Here is an 18,707-nt window from a genome sequence, read left to right as displayed (position 1 = left end):
TGTGGTCCTGTGCCGTCTTTGGCACAGGACCGTTCGGGTTTGTTCGTCTGTGTGTGCGTGCTCTTGCAGGTGAAAGGAAGGGGAGTAGACAGATGCTTTCATTCATAATAAATGCAGGTCATTTTACAGTCCTGGCAAACATCTCCCTGAAATGTTCCCACATAAGTGGGCTCCACGCTGACGTCGTCACACATTGCACGCATGTGTGTGTGTGTGTAAACTGTTTCCTTCTGTTTATGCTATCAAAGCCTCTGTCTAAGGCAGTGTTCACACAGAACCGCCTAAATCTGAAAATGCTGGGTCACATATGAGAACAGCGTGGGGCCGTTCTAAATGATAACCCTTTTCACCAGCCGTCGGACCAAGTGGGTGGAGGTGAGAATGTCAGCTGAGTTTCGCTTTTTTTATTCATTAATGCCCGCAGAGACTGGATATGGCTTTCTGTTATCCTCATATCAGTTTTTGTGGTGCTGAGGCTGTGTTCAAACAGACATTTGAACCACTTACTCATTTATTTCCTACTACCATGACTCAAATGTGGTGCCTCTAGGACGGGCTCCTATGACAAAATTCAGCTTAGCTCATCTTTTAGGTGTTCTAATATACATAAATGTTCTAAACAGAGACAGTTGATGGATTAATGGCTGTACTGGGATGCTGACCACTGTACTGATATTAGTTTAAGATTCCCAAGTTGTCTTAATACTACAAGCACCTGTATTGTGTGATTCCAACGACTGCTGTCAAATCCATACACTCAAAAGTCATCTCGCTGTGAGTTCTAGAACTGACAGTTCAGTGGAGCCAGAGAGCCAAAGCATGAGTAAAAAAATATTTTTTTTTCGTATTTGGTTATTGAGTATGGACACACTCAGGACATGCTACATTATCCAGGAAAAAAAGTACTTTTCCAAGGCACAGAAAATGGTGTTAACACGATGCTCAGGTTGCTTCCTCTGGCCTTGCTTTGAACTGCTTGTGCTGCCTGCTCTTTCAGCCCGTTGAGTTCACATGTTTAATCTGATGCCCTTGGAGATCTACTGTCTCCCTCTCTCACATTTCCACTCTGTTTCATACTCTTTCGCACACACACATGCTCTCAAAAGCGTGTACAGGTCAAGTAGGATGGAAAGCCGTAAAACATGCTTGAACATTGTTGGTGTGTTTGGGAGGCCTGTCTGCTTGGTGTTGGTACACTGCCATTGATGCTGCTTGACCTGACCTTACGTCACTGGTGATATCATAGCCTTGGCTGTCTGCAGACAAGCTTTTGTTTAACAGAAAAGGGGCTGGATTTAATCATCTCACATTTGGTTTCACAAACCACTGTGTTGTTGGGGGAATGTGAGATCAGTATTTCCTGATGTTAGAGGTTCTGGACTTTTTTTTTTTTTTTTTTTTTTTTTTTTTTGCTGCTTCATCATCGCTCTCCCCTTATGATGCTTATTATCACCAGTCCTCCTGGCATGTGGGCAGTGAGACAGCTGGCTTAATCTAGCTTTTTAAATTCATCAGGTGTGAAGTCATGTCCGCGTCGGCAGAGCAGAGCTTATTTTAGGCATGTTCTCACAGCTTAACACTGGTTCCAGATCCACAAACTCTCTGACAAATGTTCCACACATTTTCCGAATGATGTTCCAACATGTTTCCCCCGCTGCTCCCCACCCCCACCTCATCTCATTCTTTTCCTGTATGCATGTGCAGTTTTATAGACAAGAGGTCACCAGTAGTCAACTCTCCTTTCTTTCCCTCCCTCTGGCTGCTTCACTTATCCACAGCACGTCTTGTTGTTCACAGACTTAGTGTGACTCAGTCTTAATGTTGCTTCTGTCTTCATAGCAGCTCATTTGTTGGGAAAGAGTAGTTGTAGTTTTGAAATCGCTTGTCGAGTTGAAAGGAGGCAGAGACCTGCACGTACGTACGCTGGGGAAGACATAACGCAAAAGGAAGACGAAGCAAGGCCAGTTGTGGATGAACCTCGCTTGGATTCTTGAAGCACCACATCACACAGAGGGACGTTATTCAAAGATCAACGAAGAGAGAGAGAGACAGAGAGAAACAGAAAGCAGAAGACTGGTGCCTTTTGAGAAGTGAACTAGCTTTCAGGGTAATGAGCAAAGTGTGAACTTGTTAACTAGGCTTACTCTCTGTGACCTTAATTTAAACTGAGGATTACCCATCTCGTCAGAGTTCCTGGTGAAAAGCCAAGGCTTGTTTTGCTTTGGGCAAACTCAATAGAAGAATTGGAAAAGAAACTTGCTGCTCATTCCCTTGGAGGAAGCTTTTGCGTATTTCCTTTGGCAAGGAACTTGAAGCGATTAAAAAGCTAATTTATTTGGAGTGACTTCAAGAAATGAAAAACACACCACATTTACATTTATTTCCGTAATGGATTTGGATCAGTTCTATAGCCTAACCCTGGAGCATGCTGTTTATCTACCTGGATTCAGCTCATCAAAGGAGCCAAGAATTTATTGATAATCTCTGTTGTTCCAGGCAATGGAGCTTCGTAAGAGAGTTAAGCTGAGCCGGTCAGGCCACAATTTTGGGAGATGCAACAGTGGCATGAAGTTGGGGGGCGAAAGGTCTAATGCCACACAGGAGGGGGTTAAGGGGGGGTTTTCTCTGCTTGGACGATCTGGTACTTGTTCCGGTTCAGGCATTCTACCCTGGTGGCCTTGGCAACAGGGGGTTTCCATGGCAACAGGGCTGTTAATGGCTGGGTTATTGGCACTGACTCAAGCCTGGTGTGTCAACGCCATACATGAGAATCTGCTGTGGTTCGCTCAGCTCACGGTAGGAGGTCTACTTGAAATGATTTTTTTAAACTGAATCTTTAATACATCAAGAACATTGTATATCTGCCTCATCCTAACAGCATGGGGTATGAGAAGTAGGAATTCCAAATGGAAAGCAGTCCTATTGCATTCACATACACATTTTAATTCTCTATTTAGGGATTAAGATTTAAGTTTCATTTCAGTCTATGGTTTTTGTGTGTACTTTGCATTTTATCTACTTGTCTACTTTACATTTTTCTGTTTAAACTTTAAATGCCTGCACGATTATAAGATAAAACAAATTAAAAACGAGAAAAACTGGGACCTTTCCCTGTCTTGTTTTCATGTTCTCCCAGTGTCTGTGTGGGTTCTCTCCAAGTACTCTAGCTTCCTCCCACCGTCCAAAGACATTCATTGGTGATTCTAAATTGGCTGTAGGTGTGAATGGTTGTCTGGCTGTCTGTTTACATGTGTTATCCCTGTGATAGACTGGAGACCTGTCTAGGGTGTACCCCGCCTCTCGCCCAACGACAGGTGGGAAAGGCCATTTTCCAATTTTCCAGATTCTATTAAATTAGTTTATTTCCACTCTGATGAAGAAAGTCAACTTCTCCTTCACACACACTGTACATATTTTTCATGACTTCCACATTAGATACCTCTGGTTATAGCTTTTCTCACTTGTAACTGATATTATCTTACATGTGTATTTGATGTCTTTCAGAAGTTTATGAGATTAATGCTAATTTTCCTAAAGAATAATACCTCACATTTTATGTCTTTTGTGACAGAGTTTTATTCATATTGATTGACTTTCAAATCTCAATATTCATTCTGATATGAACATTTTAATAATTCCTTAGACCAGCCCTTCAAAACTCTTCATTCACATTGTTTGCCAATGGCTAAAATGCTATTATATAAATCATGGGTGGGGAATTATTTCTCCAAGAGGCCTCCAAGGGAGAATGTTGTGAAGGGCCGGACCGTAAGATTGAACTCAATTCGGCTCAGTGTTAATTGTATCTCTTTATAAAACACCGTAGGATACCCTTTCAACAGTACAACTGGAGGTTATTCTGATCCTTGACTCTGAGGAGTTGGATAGAATACAATGGACGTACCTATCTTTTCACCGCCTCAGAAATTTTTTGAGTGGGGCCCACTTTCTGTAGGTGGATCAAAGTCCTATATTCAACACCTAGTCACCAATCAAGACAAATGGCCTGAATATGTTTTGCTCCACTGAGGTACAAGGCAGGGTTGCTGTCTGTAGCCCTTCCTGTTTGACATGGCGATCGAACTACTGGCAATTGCTATTAGATCAGATGTCAGGATTAAGAGTATATCCAGGGGTGAAACTAACCATTAAACTTTATGCTGATGATCTGCTTTTTCAAATATTAGGCCCAATTGAGAGCATGCCCTACCTTCTCCAGTGACCGCAAATTTAGTAGCATATCGAGGTATAAAGTTAGTTTGTCAAACCCTGTGTCCGAAATTGTTCACTCACCCCCAATCCCTACTCCCTATGTAGGGTTGCACTGTATAGTGAGCTCAATCCCAACAGCTTTCAGACACTACACGTATCATTGTTAATGACGTCATTGCTGTCACATCAATACGTGTCACAACTTTAGTCAGAAATGCTTAACTTGATGATGTCAGTGTTTTTGATATGGAAACATGATAATTGAACAATGTAGGATTTTAGCTATTACTGGTAAGAATGGGTTTTACAATAACGCGCAGGAACAGTTAAAAACACCAATATAATATCAGTATTTCATCAGCATTCACAAGTAGAGATTTTGAAACTTGCTCAGTGAGATAAATCTTGCGTCAGGCTTGAACAGTGCACTGAGGTTGGGTTGAAGGTCTGAGGTGGATATGTAACAGAGGACCTATATCTGGATTTGTTAAACTTTCATCAGTGAGAATGTTCACATATGTAGGTAGATCTGAAGAGAAACAACATCTGTGACTTACATTTAATCTATATTAAATCTATATTATAGATTGTTTAATCTTTATTATAGATTAAATATAAACCATATCTATATACTAGAAAGAAAATATTACCAGCTGTGAAAATGTATGTTTGTGTGTCTGCTTGTGTCTGTGTTTGGTATAAGTTATTACTGTAAAGTATTGGATAAACTGCACTTTAACCACACTCACAAATATGCTTTGGTTTTTAACAAGCACTGGATTTCAGTGTCCCTTGACGTAAATTGCATAACCAATTTGTCAAAGATTGAGTTACTATAATCAAAAAAAATATATACATTTCCAAACTGAATATGACAGGTTAATCCCTGACTTAATATTCTGCAGCTGCTTGTTCAATGTTTTTCTCTTTCCTTATCCCCCTTGTGCAATGGTAATCATGCATGGCAAGCAGGAAGTCTCTTGGGAAGACGTCCTCCAAGTGTACACACACACACACACACACACACACACACACACACACACACACACACACACACACATTGGGTTACCTGTCGGATTGTTACTGTTGAGGATTACGAGCATATTAGCTGCTTTTCTTCTATCTCCGTGTTTCTGTCATGTCTTGCCAGGATATCTGTTTTCCATAGTACAGAGAATAGAATTGCTGGGATTCATGCAACCAAATTCCCCGTTTTGCTTTCAGGAAGTGGAACGGGAGATCTCCTTTCGTACAGAATGTGGACTGTACTACTCCTACTACAAGCAAATGTTGCAGGCCCCTTCCATACAAGAAGGTATGCCTATGTTTATAGATCTATAAATATGAAGAGCTGTAAAAGAATATATGATCAAGTGTGTCTACTTGTCTGCCCCTGTAAGTACTTGCCCATCTTAACCTAACCCTTTCCTTTTGGAACATAAAAGTGAAAAACAGTGTAATCTGGAGACAACAAACAACCAACTAAACCCAAAATACCTTGAAATATTGACTTTCTTTTTTTTTTTTTTTTTTTTTTTTTTACATCAATAGATACACCAGGAGGCTGTCTGTGTCTACCTGCTTTTGGATGACAAAATTGAACAACAAACAAACATAATTGTTTTTCTCTCCCTTTTCCAAGAAGAGCAAGTGCAGTTACTCATGATGGACTGTCTGGTCTGAGGGATGTTAGTCTAATTAATTTGTTCCTATTATCATGCAAAATTCCTAGTTGGAAATGGGCCTAATTTTTCACTAAGACAAACAGTTGAGCTGTACTCTAATCCGCTGAGGAACTGGCTGACCTCCCTTTTCTCTCTCTGATAATTTCTTTCCCTATGGTAGTTTTGAATGTTAGGAATGAAGGATGGGAACTTAGAAAATACAGGGCTGGATGGAAGAGTGAAGCGACAGCCTGGAATGAAACAAATCAGAACACCAAAGACTGATGGGGAAAGGGAAAAAGTGAGGTGGGAGAAGGGGAGCAATGAAACAGATGAAAAGAGGCATCAGTGGAGAAGAGGAAGGATTTGGAAGTGGGGATGAGAGAAATTGTGAAAGGGTGCAGGGAAGGGATAAAACAGCTCGTATAATATGTATGACAATTCAAGTTAAGGAGAAAGAGTTTAAGAAAATGAATAAAACAAAAATTGCCTTGGTGTTACATGGATCAAGAAGGCAACAGTGATCTGGCCGACACATCCCAGCCTGCAGCAGAAACTCGCCTCTTGTTCCTAGTGTCATTTTGTTTCAGTCAGTCCAAAGACGCAGTTATGATACTGCTCTCACCGCCAAATTTGGAGTAATGGGTGTGTCTTAGTGTGTGTAACGGCTCATATAATGCTTGTTTTTTTGCATGACATAGCAAAGTGATTCCCAACCACTGTGCCACATTAGTGTGCCGTGAGAGATCATCAGGTGTGCCGTGGGAAATTATCCAATTTCACTTCATTGGTCAGAAAATTATTCTTTGTTTACTGCAATTAGTCTTGGTTCGTCTGTGCCAGCGACGTATAGTGACAGGCATCTTCATAACTCTCCACGCTGCTCTCAGCCACATTGAAAGCCCCGATACATACGTCAGGATGCTGTTTGTTGACTTCAGCTCAGCATTCAACTCCATCAGCCCCAGCTGAAACTCAAGGTTTCTTCCTGTTAAAGGGAGTTTTTCCTTCCCAGCGTCACCCTCAGGGTGCTCTGGAGGTTGCAGGCTGGTTTTTGTATTTTTTGTATTTCTATTGTTATTGGCGCTATATAAATAAAACTGAATTGAATTGAATTGAAGCCGACTGATCAAGGTGCACAAACTACAGCTCAGAACCCCCCTCGGTTGGTGTATCATGGACCTCTTAACAGAGACCTCAGCACATCAGGATGTGCACCTCGACATCATCACCATTGTCCTTAACACCAGAGACAGGGCCCTGTCCGGAGTCCCATCCTCTTCATGTTGTACACCCTCGACGACATCACCACCAGAGATATTAACACCGTCATCAAATTTGGTTGCGCCATAGAGAGTATGCTATGCTACAGATGTTGCGTGGTACGGGTCCAGACATCCATTGTTCTTTAAGCAGTTAAGGAATTTAAATTCCATCCAAACAAGCGGTGGTTAAATGCTTACCTTTCTTTAATGGCACCACACTGTACATGAGCCTGGACAAACAGTGCAAACCTCTCCCTCCCTGGTTGTCACACATCCTGCAATAATGGTTAATAAGTGTGTGTGTGTGTGTGTGTGTGTGTTCCCAGGGCTCTCAGAATTGATCCATGACAACTTGACAGAATCTAAGCGGACCATTAATCTCCTACAGCGAATGAATATCTACCAAGAGGTCTTTCTCAGTGTTCTCTACAGACTGCTGCCCATACAGGTAAACACTTTTTTCATTAGCTGCTTACAATAGACGCATTGGACACAAAATATTTGTTGTGACTGGAGCAATAAACAAGGTGCTTGTCTGTGTGTGTTGTGTTGACAGAATGTTTTATGAATTAAAGGATTCTGGTTGTGTCAGTGAAGAAGTAATACCACACTCCAGTATTTTGACCTTGATTTTAATTCGATCATTTATTAGTAACCACCCACATTGTTCTTATTAACCACCCTGTGTTGCTGCTGTGAATGATAGTTGTATTAGGAGATGCTGTGGCATTTCACTTTTTTTTTTTTTTTTAGCTTATATGGCGCACTTACACATGTCACACTAGATGAAAAGGTTTCTTTATTGGAGTATCAATTAACTGAGAAACGGCTGCTTAGCTTCGTCAGCTACCTCACTGTGTGACAAGAATGTCGGGAAGTGAAATATCAGCCCAAACTTTGATAATGCCACAGTGTTTCTGAGTGCCAGGGTCAGTTGCTGCCATTGTAGTGAGATCATTCACAGTGACTAATGAGCTAATGGTTCCTTTTGTGTGTGTGTGTGTGTGTGTGTGTGTGTGTGTGTGTGTGTGTGTGGTGCAGTCATATCTGGAGCCAGTGTATTTCTACATTTACACTGTGTTCTCACTCCAAGCGGTGTATGTCATCGCTCTGTACCTCACAGCATGGCTTCTGTCAGGTTCGTGGCTGGCTGGTACGCTCACTGGGGTCTGGTACATCCTTAACAGGTGAGTGAGGACTGTATGTTCAAGTATTTACATCAGACAGCGAGAGGAAGAGAGGGTTACTTTTACCTTTTTACATGCTCACCTCTGCAAATGCCATGGCAGTTTTACATGTCGGCTTCCCTTTTTTTGGCATGGCTTCAAGTAAATCACCCCTGGAGCTTGACAAATGGCACACTGAAAACACAATGCTTCATAGTGCTATCTGTATAGAGCACTTTAAAGTTTCAGTCCCACTGCAGCAGCTGTTATCTGGAAAAAAATCCTACAAACCAAAACAGTTCAATAAAAACTTATTTAATTGTTATGATACACAGCAACCTGGAGAAAGCAATAATAAACTTTTCGACAGTGAATTTGTAAAGGCCATGGGCATGGTCAGGATTTAACGACTCCAACTGTGACCATGTATTTCATCCATCCCATTTTTCCAACCACAATCTGAAATCACAGCGTTAAGCTCCTTTTCTCTTCTGTTTAGATCATTCATGATCTATCCTGGATGTTACACTGAAAACAATTTCTTCCCCTGTATGAGCTGGTCATAGGTTGGATCACAGTATTTGTTTTCACAGAGGAATCTGTTTTAAATTCATACCCGGCACTAATCCCTTCAGTGTTTCTCTTAGGTTTACAGCTTTTTGGGGTGTGGGTGTCGGACATATTTTCCGATGTGCACTCTCTGTCCACTGGTGAGAGTGTGCTTTCATGTCTGCATGCACGTGGCCGTGTGTGATACAAAGAGCAGAGGAAAATCGTAAATGCGTGACTATGTAGAGACAGAAATAACATAAGGCTATTTATTTGCCCCTAATAGTACACATTAGAATTCTGGAGAGAACCCCAGTTCTCCTGCTTTTTCCAAAACAAATCTGTAAGCATTTTATTATGTGCACAAATTATCTTTGCAGTGTCTGACCCTGCTGGTCAATAAAGGATTGGAGGTCAGTAAAGGTGATGCTGCCTGGAGGGTAAGACTTTAGCAGAAAGAGACAGTTTTCAACCTCATATGTCCAAAGCTGATCCTGCATTGTTACATATTATCCTTAGTTTATCTATGCAAACCCTATGTTCATTTGAAATATAGGTTGAGTTAGATTGATTGTTGCATTTTTGTATTAGTTCAGATAAATAGTGCACCACTTTGTGGACATCAAGAGAACCTTGTGTCATTTTGGATGTGGAGTCAGACTTTTTTGCTCAGCCACCATAGCAGTAACCAGGAGAAGGAATAAGCACTATGCATTACTGTACATCACAGAGTGGACCGTGTCGACTATATTATACTGGCCAGTGACTGAAATGAGACTGTTAAACTGGAACCTAGCAAGTTTCTGGGTCAACTGTAATTCATATTACTATAACAGAAACCCAGCTGAGATGACAACTCTCCTCTCCCTTGCACCTCTGCATTTGCAGTTAAATAAACGTGTTTCAAACTCAGAGGTTGCCAGCAGTCCAATTTAGATCATCTTGGGCAAAAAAGCCGAATATGTTTCTTCAAAGCTGAGCTGAAGTCAACAATCAATTCATTAATAGACTGGTGCTGTACTGGACAATTGGTCAAGAAGCTCCTTTCGTGAATTTGTCTTTTAGTGTGGTTTTGTGGTGTGTGTGAGATTACTGTTTCATACATGCATTGTTGGAAGTGGGCTAAAAGTTTAAATAAATCCAGAAACCCTGCTGGCATTTTCTGTCCTTTTGAATCAATATAAAGGTGAGATTTCTTTCAGTAAACGGTGAAATGGAAGGTCAGGGAGGTTTCCAGCATCAAACTTAAAAAGAAAAAACTGCTGTGATCTAAAAAAACTGCAACTTCATTTCACACTCACTGAACCTTGACTACTGCCTGCAATGAATGTTTGAGGTAAATTACATTATAACCTTTCTAGCTATCACAGTAGCTTTCAGTGAAAAAACTGCTTACCACCTGTTGATTAACTGATTCTTCCGGTAAGTGTAATTTATCAACACACCTACTTAATCCTTTCAGGGTGGACACCACACGTGTAGAGTTCACCATCTCCCTCAGAGAGAACTGGTCTATGCCCTTCTTAGCGCTGCAGGTCACAGCCATCACCTGTTACCTCAGACCTCAACTCACCACCTTGCAGCAGGTATGCTAAGCTTTTGACCATCCTCACCATGTACATTAGCTTTGTCTGCTCAGTAATGTAGCATTGGTAAAAGCACAAGCAGCACACTAAATCCAGTCCAAGTATCTAACCTGTGTGTACTTGTGTGTTTCTCTCCTCAGAAGGTGATGGTGTGGTTGATGTATGTGACCACGTTCTGCTTCTGTCTTACGTGGCAGTTCAACCAGTTCATTCTACTCGTTCAGGCTCTCATCATTTACACCATGGACTGTGCTGACTTCTTAACATCTGCACAGGTATGGCTACCAGAACATTCCAGATACTTGAGTAGCCAGATCCATCAATGTATTATGAAGACCGGGTGCTGGAGGGTGTCCTGTGGTGTCTGGAACAGAATGTTGTTAGTGGGGGTCTTTGGGTCTTATGGTTGAGGGGAGGGGCCTCTGTGTCATTACTATCAGTAACATCCATATGAATGCCAGGTCCAAAAGTTTCCCAGCAGAACATTGAGTTGTCATAAGATGATTAATGTTATTTACTTCTCATGTCAGTGGTTTTAATGTTATGGCTGGTTGCTGTATACGCATACAGTATTTGTCCATTCACAAATGAAAATCAACCTGGTTTTGGACATATTTGCAGAAACAACCTAATTTCTACTATTAGCCTAATTTGTCAATGCTAAAACAAAACACCAGAACTTTCTTTTCATTCAATCACTTCAGCGTCATGTCTTTGTACTCTCTCAGATACTTTAATCTGCCCCATCATTATACTAAGGGCACTTCACCACTTAACCTGGTTGAGCAGGCACCACAAACACTGAGATTAAAGTACTCACTGCAGTTTGACTGCAGCCTGAGCCCATTGCTTCCTTTCTCTCTATACTACTACCTATAAAAAAATGAATGTGTGCCAGCCTAAAAACCAAAAGATTGTCTAAGTGACACGTTTTCAGTTGCCACCATCATGGTTCATTCACCGTTTAACTCCACAACGTGTGTGTCTCTCTAGGTGACCACTCTCTACCTTGTACAAGTGAGCGGCCTGTTGAGTGTGTGGCTCCTCCAGTTCTGTAACTCCATGATACTAGGGTCACTTGTCCTGAGCTTCATTGTGGCTGCACTCTTCATCAGGCACTGCCAGGTGAGTGAGTGAGTGAGTGAGTGAGTGAGTGAGTGAGTGAGTGAGTGAGTGAGTGAGTGAGTGAAGAGGGTGCAACAAAAGAATGAAAGTAAGACCTTGGCTACATAAAAGGCAGGACTGGGAAAAGATCCAAACTGCTGTGCTTGTTTACAAAACACAGATGAGAGATGAGCCTGTGTTTTGGTTGACATGACGAGGGCTACGCTGTAGTCAGAGGCTGCAGGAGATAATTCTGATTTGTATGCTGGAGCCACATTTTCCTGTCAGGTCTAAATGTAATTTAGTTAAATTGGATCTTATCAGAATAGCAATTACAGAAGCATTTAATGTGACAGGATGGAATGAATAGATAGAAAAGGGAGGGACGTTGAGAATCAGTAAGTATTGTTAAGTATGGTGTGTACAGTAACAGTGTGCTCTAAATGTATTAGATTTTAACCCTGTATTTTCCCTCTCTCTCTGGAACTTCCTGAAATACATTCAGCGTCAGACTCAAATCTCTTGCAACAGCTGAGTTACAACACTAACATGTGGTGTCCCATGGATCTTAGATTTTGACCTTTCCCCAACTTTTTCAAAAAACAAGTTTTAAACAGTCTCTTTACAACATAGGAAAAAAAATATGATTAACTGTGTCATTATACTTCATTATCTGTGTGTGCTCTCCTCACATTTCCAAATGGATGCTGACGTGTTTTTGTTGCGTGCTCCTGCAGTCTGCTCTGAAGACAGGCAGTCTGCTTGTTCGTCTGGGCAAAGTGCTTCTCCACAGCGCCATGGTTCTCCTCCTCACCTTCACCATCAACTACCTGGCCAAGGTGCTTCTCTTTGTTCTCTCTCACTTTCATTCTTTCTGTGGTCCTCTTATCAACTTTTAATCTTCTCATCTTTCCAATTTCACTGCACACCTTCTTCTCTCCTCTCCTCATGTATCTGAATTCCACAAGTATGATGTAACCTCACCATATGCTTGCAGCTCATCTTATCTGCTTGTTCATACATCCCGAAAAGCTGATCTTTAATCCTTGTTTGTATGTGTGCGTGTGTGTTTACAGAAGGCGCTTCAGCTCAGATCAGACGAACACATCTTCAAATTCATCAAGTCAAAGTTTGCCTTGGGGCCAACGAGGTATGAACACACACTCGTTGACACATTCTGAACATACACACACAGACGTAGATCCACATCCTCCTGCTATTGAACACAGTCAAATACTGATGTACGTAGGATGCTGAAACTCTATTTGCCACAAGGGCGTGCATCCATGAAGCTTGCATACTGTGCACTGATACATAACTCTTGACTTGATCCAGAGTGACTGTATTATTCACCAGGCACCACCGTTGTAGCACCTGGAGTGTTAGTAGATGTTAATAATAGATGCAAACCTCCCATCGATCAGATGCTTTGTGTGTGTGTGTGTGTGTGTGCGCGTGCGTGTGTTGTGTTGGCAGATAACACAGCTCACAACCCAGTGCTCCTCAACTGGCCCTTCAATTATTCAGGAGCCTGTGGAAAAGGGAGTGTTTACACTATGCTCTATCTCTCCCTCTATTCACGTACCTCTCACTTGCTTTGACTTGTGTCTTCTATCCTAGTCTTATTTTTCCATCCCTTGAGTCTTGCACTGCATCTGTGATATATCCATTCTCGCTTCAGGTGCTTATCAGCACTGTTATGTGTTGTGAAACAGCACTGCCAACGTAATGTGTAAAATGCATGGTGCGATTTAATATACAGGTTTGTATACAGGCATGCCACATTAACTTTTATTAGTTCAGAGTCTCTTATTCTGACACCTTTACACTAGATGACATGAAGATACTTCAGTTGTGTTACCTTTACCCTGGAAGTAATGGAATACAAACTGCTCATTAACTACATTGCACCTTCATTTCAAGAGCGTTGTTTTTCCAGGTTGGCTTTAAACTGCTCCACATATGAACTAGCAGACAGCGTATAGTACAGTATATCAGTCATTGGTTTACTATCAGAATCACTCAACCGTCTTAGCTTTAGCACTGTCATATGTGTTCTAGATTAAATTATTTAGCACTTAAAAAGCAAACATCTGATTTAAGATATGAACACAAATTTGTGTAGTAGGAGATCATCCCACAACTTCTCAGGTTTAACATTGTGACAAGCTCCACCTGGACTAACTACCACAGTAAGATGGAGTGATATCATAATAATGTAATATGCAATAGTTTAGCACACACAAGGGGCATTCTGCAGCCCTTGGGTTCCAGTGAAATGTACGGTTGTCACTGAACTGTGAGACATTTTTCAACTGTTGTTCTGATACTTTTCAGCAAATGATCTGAACTGCATTCCTCCACTAACAGTACACGTCATACACATTCGTTTTTAGAGGTAGAGGCTCTGACTGTGTAGCTAAATGAGCCATGTTGGTTATACAAAATTGACTTCACTTTGAAAATACTTGCACTCCTTTGTTAATTATTAGTTAAAGTAGATTTGAAGAGCAAGGTCCTGGATTATCGTCAGTGTAAGAACTGAGACCAAACAAAAAAGGGGAAAAGCCATTGACAGTTTCAGATGCTAACAAGTCATTTCACTCCTTTCTCTGCTCTTCTCTTCATCCTTCACTTTCTTTTGTTCTGTTCGTCCCCCTGTCTCCATCCTGTCCGTTTTGTCTCATCTCTCCTCCTGCAGGGATTTTGATGCCAATTTATATCTGTGTGAAGAAGCCTTTGGCCTGCTGCCCCTGGACACACTGGAGCGCCTGGCTGGTACCCTGCTGTTATACCCCTACATCCTCACTGTGCTGCTGCTCAGTGGCATGCTGGCTGTGGCAGCGCTGCAGAACCTGAGGTACGCGTCTGAACTGGAGGCCGATGTGTCATTTGTTTAATGGAAGTCCTTCTTATTCATGATCAGGTAGGCACCCAGAGCATAGAGACAGATAGAACAGTTTCAGAGGCAGTTTTCACCTTCATAAAGAACAGAGTTATACTCCTTGCTGGATGTTTAAATGGAGCAGGAGCAAAAAGGACCAGGTTTATCTGAGCTGCTAAAAGGTTCACCCGGACATTCTGTGCCTTACTCTGTAATGACAGGCTCATCTTAATAAAAATCCTGACAGCTCAGTTGGGGCTTAGCATTCAGAGAAGCTACAGTACAAACAATTCCACTGGAATTGGATGTGTAGTTTTGCTATTGTCTGAATGGCGCTAATGTCTTTTTGGCTGTAATAGAATTTGAAATCTAACATATCACCTTCAGGACGGTTCGTCTCTTGGCACCCTGTCCAGTTCATTGTAAAAAGAACAAATCATACTGTCTCTACCGGTCTGAGTTCTTGGCGTCTCTGAAAGAATTCTTGATTCTTCCATTTCTTCTCTGTCTTTTCAAAATGTCCTCTTAAATTGCAACGTTGTGATGTGAATTTTCCAGTTTCTGGTGTACCAGCCTTTCAACCCAGACTGTGAGCTTCGTGTCTGTTTCATTCACAGCAGTGATTTGCTGTTATTCTTGTTGCACTTTAATATTCCATTGCTGTGCTGATGAGTCAGCAGGTGTCCCTCACAGACAGATTAAACATGTCAAAAACTTTACTGAAATATATATATAAAAAAATGTGTGAGTAATTTGCACATTATGAAATATCGTTGAGATGTGAGATATTGTCACACACTACTGAGATTATACATAATAAAAACATTTATTCAGCGAAGTTGGTCAGAGGAGTCAGTGAAGTATAAATAAATGGACTGTTTCAGCCCTTGTTAATAATAAAGAAAGTTTCTACTAAGAAGAGAATCAGGTGGCTGAAACCCAGTCACGCTAGTAGTCACCATCCCTCTGTCTGCTCCATATTGCTGCTTCATGCTCTGGAAAACAGAATATTCTACCAGCTGCTTCTCAGTGCTTCATTTGCTTGTGGTGCAAGGTGAGGGGCCGCATGGAACTAATCACATTAGCATATCAACTTGCCCTCTGCTGCTGGAGGACTGGAATACTAACCTTATAGAACAAAGGGCTATTTGCCAATTCAGGAATTCATTTAATCCAGTTTACCCCACCTCACGTACAACTAAGAGCCAGATTGAATTTGTATTCAAATGGAGACCAGTGTCTGTCTGATTTGGAGCAGGAGGCCAAATCGTGGTAGTGGCATTGCCCTCAGGCTGCTCTGTAGTTGTCGGTGTGCTCACTCCTGCAGACAGGAATGCTTGTGGCTGAGCATCATTGCGTGTCTGCTTGTGTGCAAACTACTAATGAAATGTGAATAACGCTTCCTGAAATCTGAATAATCTGAATAATATCAATTCCACCCACCTTCCCTTCTGCCTCACTTCTCAAGTCTATGGCTATAACGTTTTTTTTTTTTTTTGAATGACTGTGGTGTTTTGTCTCACTGTCTTTTTTTCCCCTCTCTCAGCCGGTCTAAAGGAGGTTCAGCTGAGGAGAAGAAAGGAGCTGGAGAGGGGCGAGTGGCGGATTTTCGTCCAGATGTGGCCTATAATGTGTTGCACACACTGTTCTATGGCCTCCTGGCTTTCAGTACTATGAGGTGAGCTCATGCTCTTGTAATAGCATCATTTGCATGCAGATGCCTGGATTCACACACATTACCAAGTGGTCACATTTTCACACAGGGGCTCTTGACATGTACTTTTCCTCTTGACGACTTGATTATGAATGCTCATGAGCAGATGCTAAAATCCAAGTGCCTCTTAAATGTGTTTCACCAAGTGTGTGGGAATGGTCTACTTCAGCCCTGATCAGTCCTCATTGCCAAGCACCATCCTTCTGTGCTCTGTGCCAGCTCTGTATCAGATAGTGACACCTCTCAAGTTACAAACAAAAAGAGAGCTACAGTTGACCATGAACCTTCTATTTACCAGTAAAAGTGAATCCTTTATCCCAGATAGGAGTAAAATAAGAACCTTTAAACTGCATTTGTTGGCCTTATATTTGTGTTATATAATTGTATGATTGGTGAAATGGTCTTGCTTTTATATAGCACTTTTCTACCTACTCAAAGCTACTCAAAATGCTTTTACAGTCGGAGACACATCCACCCATTCACTCACACAAGCACACACACATTCACACACCAGCGCCAGTTGCACTGGGAGCAACTGGGGGTTCAGTGTCTTGCTCAAGGACACTTTGGCGTATGGCACACCCGAACCAGTGATCAAACCGCTAACCCTTCGGTTCGTGAACAACCAGCTCTACCTACTAAGTCCACAGCCGCCCACGGTTGTTAAGTGTTGGGGATAAAGCCCCTGACAAAAGTCTCTGCGCAGGCTCTGTATGTGTAATGATTGAGGAACAATGGGCAAACGCTTTTGAGGGAAAATGATTTTAAATCATTTTTTTGCTGAACATTGTTTTTCTGTGCCACTATACAAGTTGAGCTAGATGGCTGTTTTAAAAGCTAGAGTTGCATTTCATCTGATTTAAGAACGAACGTTTTGTCTGCTGTTTATACTATATGTATATTCAGAAGGATATAGTAATAACCCCAGTTTCCATTTTTTGTTCTCTTCTTGTGTGATACTTGCATTTCTTTTTCTCTCTCTCTCTTGTGGTCCACACACACACACACACACACAAACACACACAAAACGCCTGATTTCTCTGGTTCACCGTACTACATCATCCATTGGCAAGTTCCACTTTGTCCTGTGGAGCAGCTCCACTGCTGAGGTGTCTCTGGTTAAAGGTGGCAGACTCTGGCAGTGAGATGAAAGGCCTGACACCCGTGTTGGCCCCTTTGCCACTTAACAGAAATGTCCCTGTTGCAGAACACTTTCATATCCTGCTACTTCTTAATTTGCAGAATGTTTTGGCTTGTTGAGCTGCTAGCTTACTGTTGCTGTGACACTTTGGTCCTTAAGAAAACACTATCCTGTCGTTAATACCAGAACTGTTATGACCCATCAAAATCAGCTGACTGGCTTCGACCTCGGTGTGACCTGTCATCAGGATGTGCAGTCTATGTTTTTCATTTTCCTTTGGAAGTTTATTGTTCATAATCCACAAAGATGTCTTCTTGTGTTGCAACGTCATCCAAACCTGTTGTGCCCATTTCTTACCAGTGTGGTAACACACCGCTTAGATGTCATTATGGGGTGCGATTCAACCAATACGAAACAAATACCTCTGTTTGCAGTTTGATAGTCCTAAAACCAATTGAAGCAATTGATTGCATAATTCTATTTCATGTTAATCATGTGGTGTTATCGCATAACTCACTAATCTCGGGCAGAAGAGATCTTCCAGACCTAACTTCAAGCGTAATACTGTTACTGTATTTACATTTTCTCTGTACATATTTAGTTTTTACTTTACTGAGCTGAGCACATTCCAGGCTGCAAACACATGCTTCCCTGCTTGACATCCATAATTCATTACCATGAAAGTGTAATTGCATTTAACTTGAGGTTCTTTGTGAAGAGTGTCGAGAAAATTGTGGAGATTACAGATGGAATAATCACTTCTTAAAAAGAGATCTGCAATTACTTGGCCAAATGGTAAAGGGACCAAGAGTGGCAAGTTTGAGAAGCAGCGTTTGAAAGCTTTATAAGCAGCTTAATTTGAATGTGATTTTGGGTGCAGTATAGCCAGTAACTGGATTATTCTGAGCACATGGATCTTTTACATTTGGTGGGTCAGATTAGAAATGGCATGTGCTATGCAGTACATTTAATGCTTCTTACAGGAATTTAAAGTACTGATTGAATTCCAACAAAAGGAGAAACAAATTGGAAAGCTTTTTACACAGTACGAGTCGGGTAGAACAGAAACTGACACATTTGATTTCAGCATATTCTCTAAAATGCTGATTAAGAGCGAAAGGCCAAAAGTGCAGAAAGCCATTTGTTTCTGTCAGACAACTCCTTTGTATTAAAAAAGTATTGAGATTTATTTCTGTGAGGCTGCACGTCTGTATGCCCCCTCCCTCCCTCTCATGGCTCCATCTCAGTACCTGTCAACAATTTTTCTGCTCATTTCAGTCTGTCTCTCTCTCTCCCTTCTTCCGTTCACTCGTCTCTGCTTAATGTTTTTCTCATTTGTCTAGAACTCTTTGCTTTAGGATTCATGTGCTTTGAATCAGAACTTCAAAATTAATGCCGTGTTTAGGCACTGAATTAAGTGCC

At 41.5% G+C, this 18,707-nt stretch overlaps 1 protein-coding gene across 4 annotated transcripts in view; it reads left to right on the top strand.

Moving 5' to 3' along the window:
• Nucleotides 1-18,707, top strand: part of dpy19l3 (dpy-19 like C-mannosyltransferase 3) — a 42,461-nt gene that overhangs the window by 6,048 nt on the left and 17,706 nt on the right. For 2 of the 4 annotated variants that reach the window (XM_047581278.1, XM_047581276.1), the window contains 10 exons: nucleotides 5,437-5,527; nucleotides 7,468-7,589; nucleotides 8,183-8,328; nucleotides 10,319-10,442; nucleotides 10,583-10,717; nucleotides 11,436-11,567; nucleotides 12,284-12,385; nucleotides 12,623-12,696; nucleotides 14,248-14,406; nucleotides 15,977-16,108. In XM_047581278.1, coding sequence (XP_047437234.1) covers nucleotides 5,437-5,527; nucleotides 7,468-7,589; nucleotides 8,183-8,328; nucleotides 10,319-10,442; nucleotides 10,583-10,717; nucleotides 11,436-11,567; nucleotides 12,284-12,385; nucleotides 12,623-12,696; nucleotides 14,248-14,406; nucleotides 15,977-16,108 — 1,217 coding nt within the window. Of the gene's footprint in view, nucleotides 1-1,506; nucleotides 2,797-5,436; nucleotides 5,528-7,467; nucleotides 7,590-8,182; nucleotides 8,329-10,318; nucleotides 10,443-10,582; nucleotides 10,718-11,435; nucleotides 11,568-12,283; nucleotides 12,386-12,622; nucleotides 12,697-14,247; nucleotides 14,407-15,976; nucleotides 16,109-18,707 lie in introns of those variants that run through there. The other 2 variants (XM_047581275.1, XM_047581279.1) reach the window with 2 other exon arrangements.

Source organism: Mugil cephalus, chromosome 3 (genome assembly GCF_022458985.1).
Source record: "Mugil cephalus isolate CIBA_MC_2020 chromosome 3, CIBA_Mcephalus_1.1, whole genome shotgun sequence".
In the NCBI taxonomy this organism is placed as follows: Eukaryota; Metazoa; Chordata; class Actinopteri; order Mugiliformes; family Mugilidae; genus Mugil; species Mugil cephalus.
Note: the sequence above shows the minus strand (reverse complement) of the source record. Positions and strands in the feature narration are given on the sequence as shown.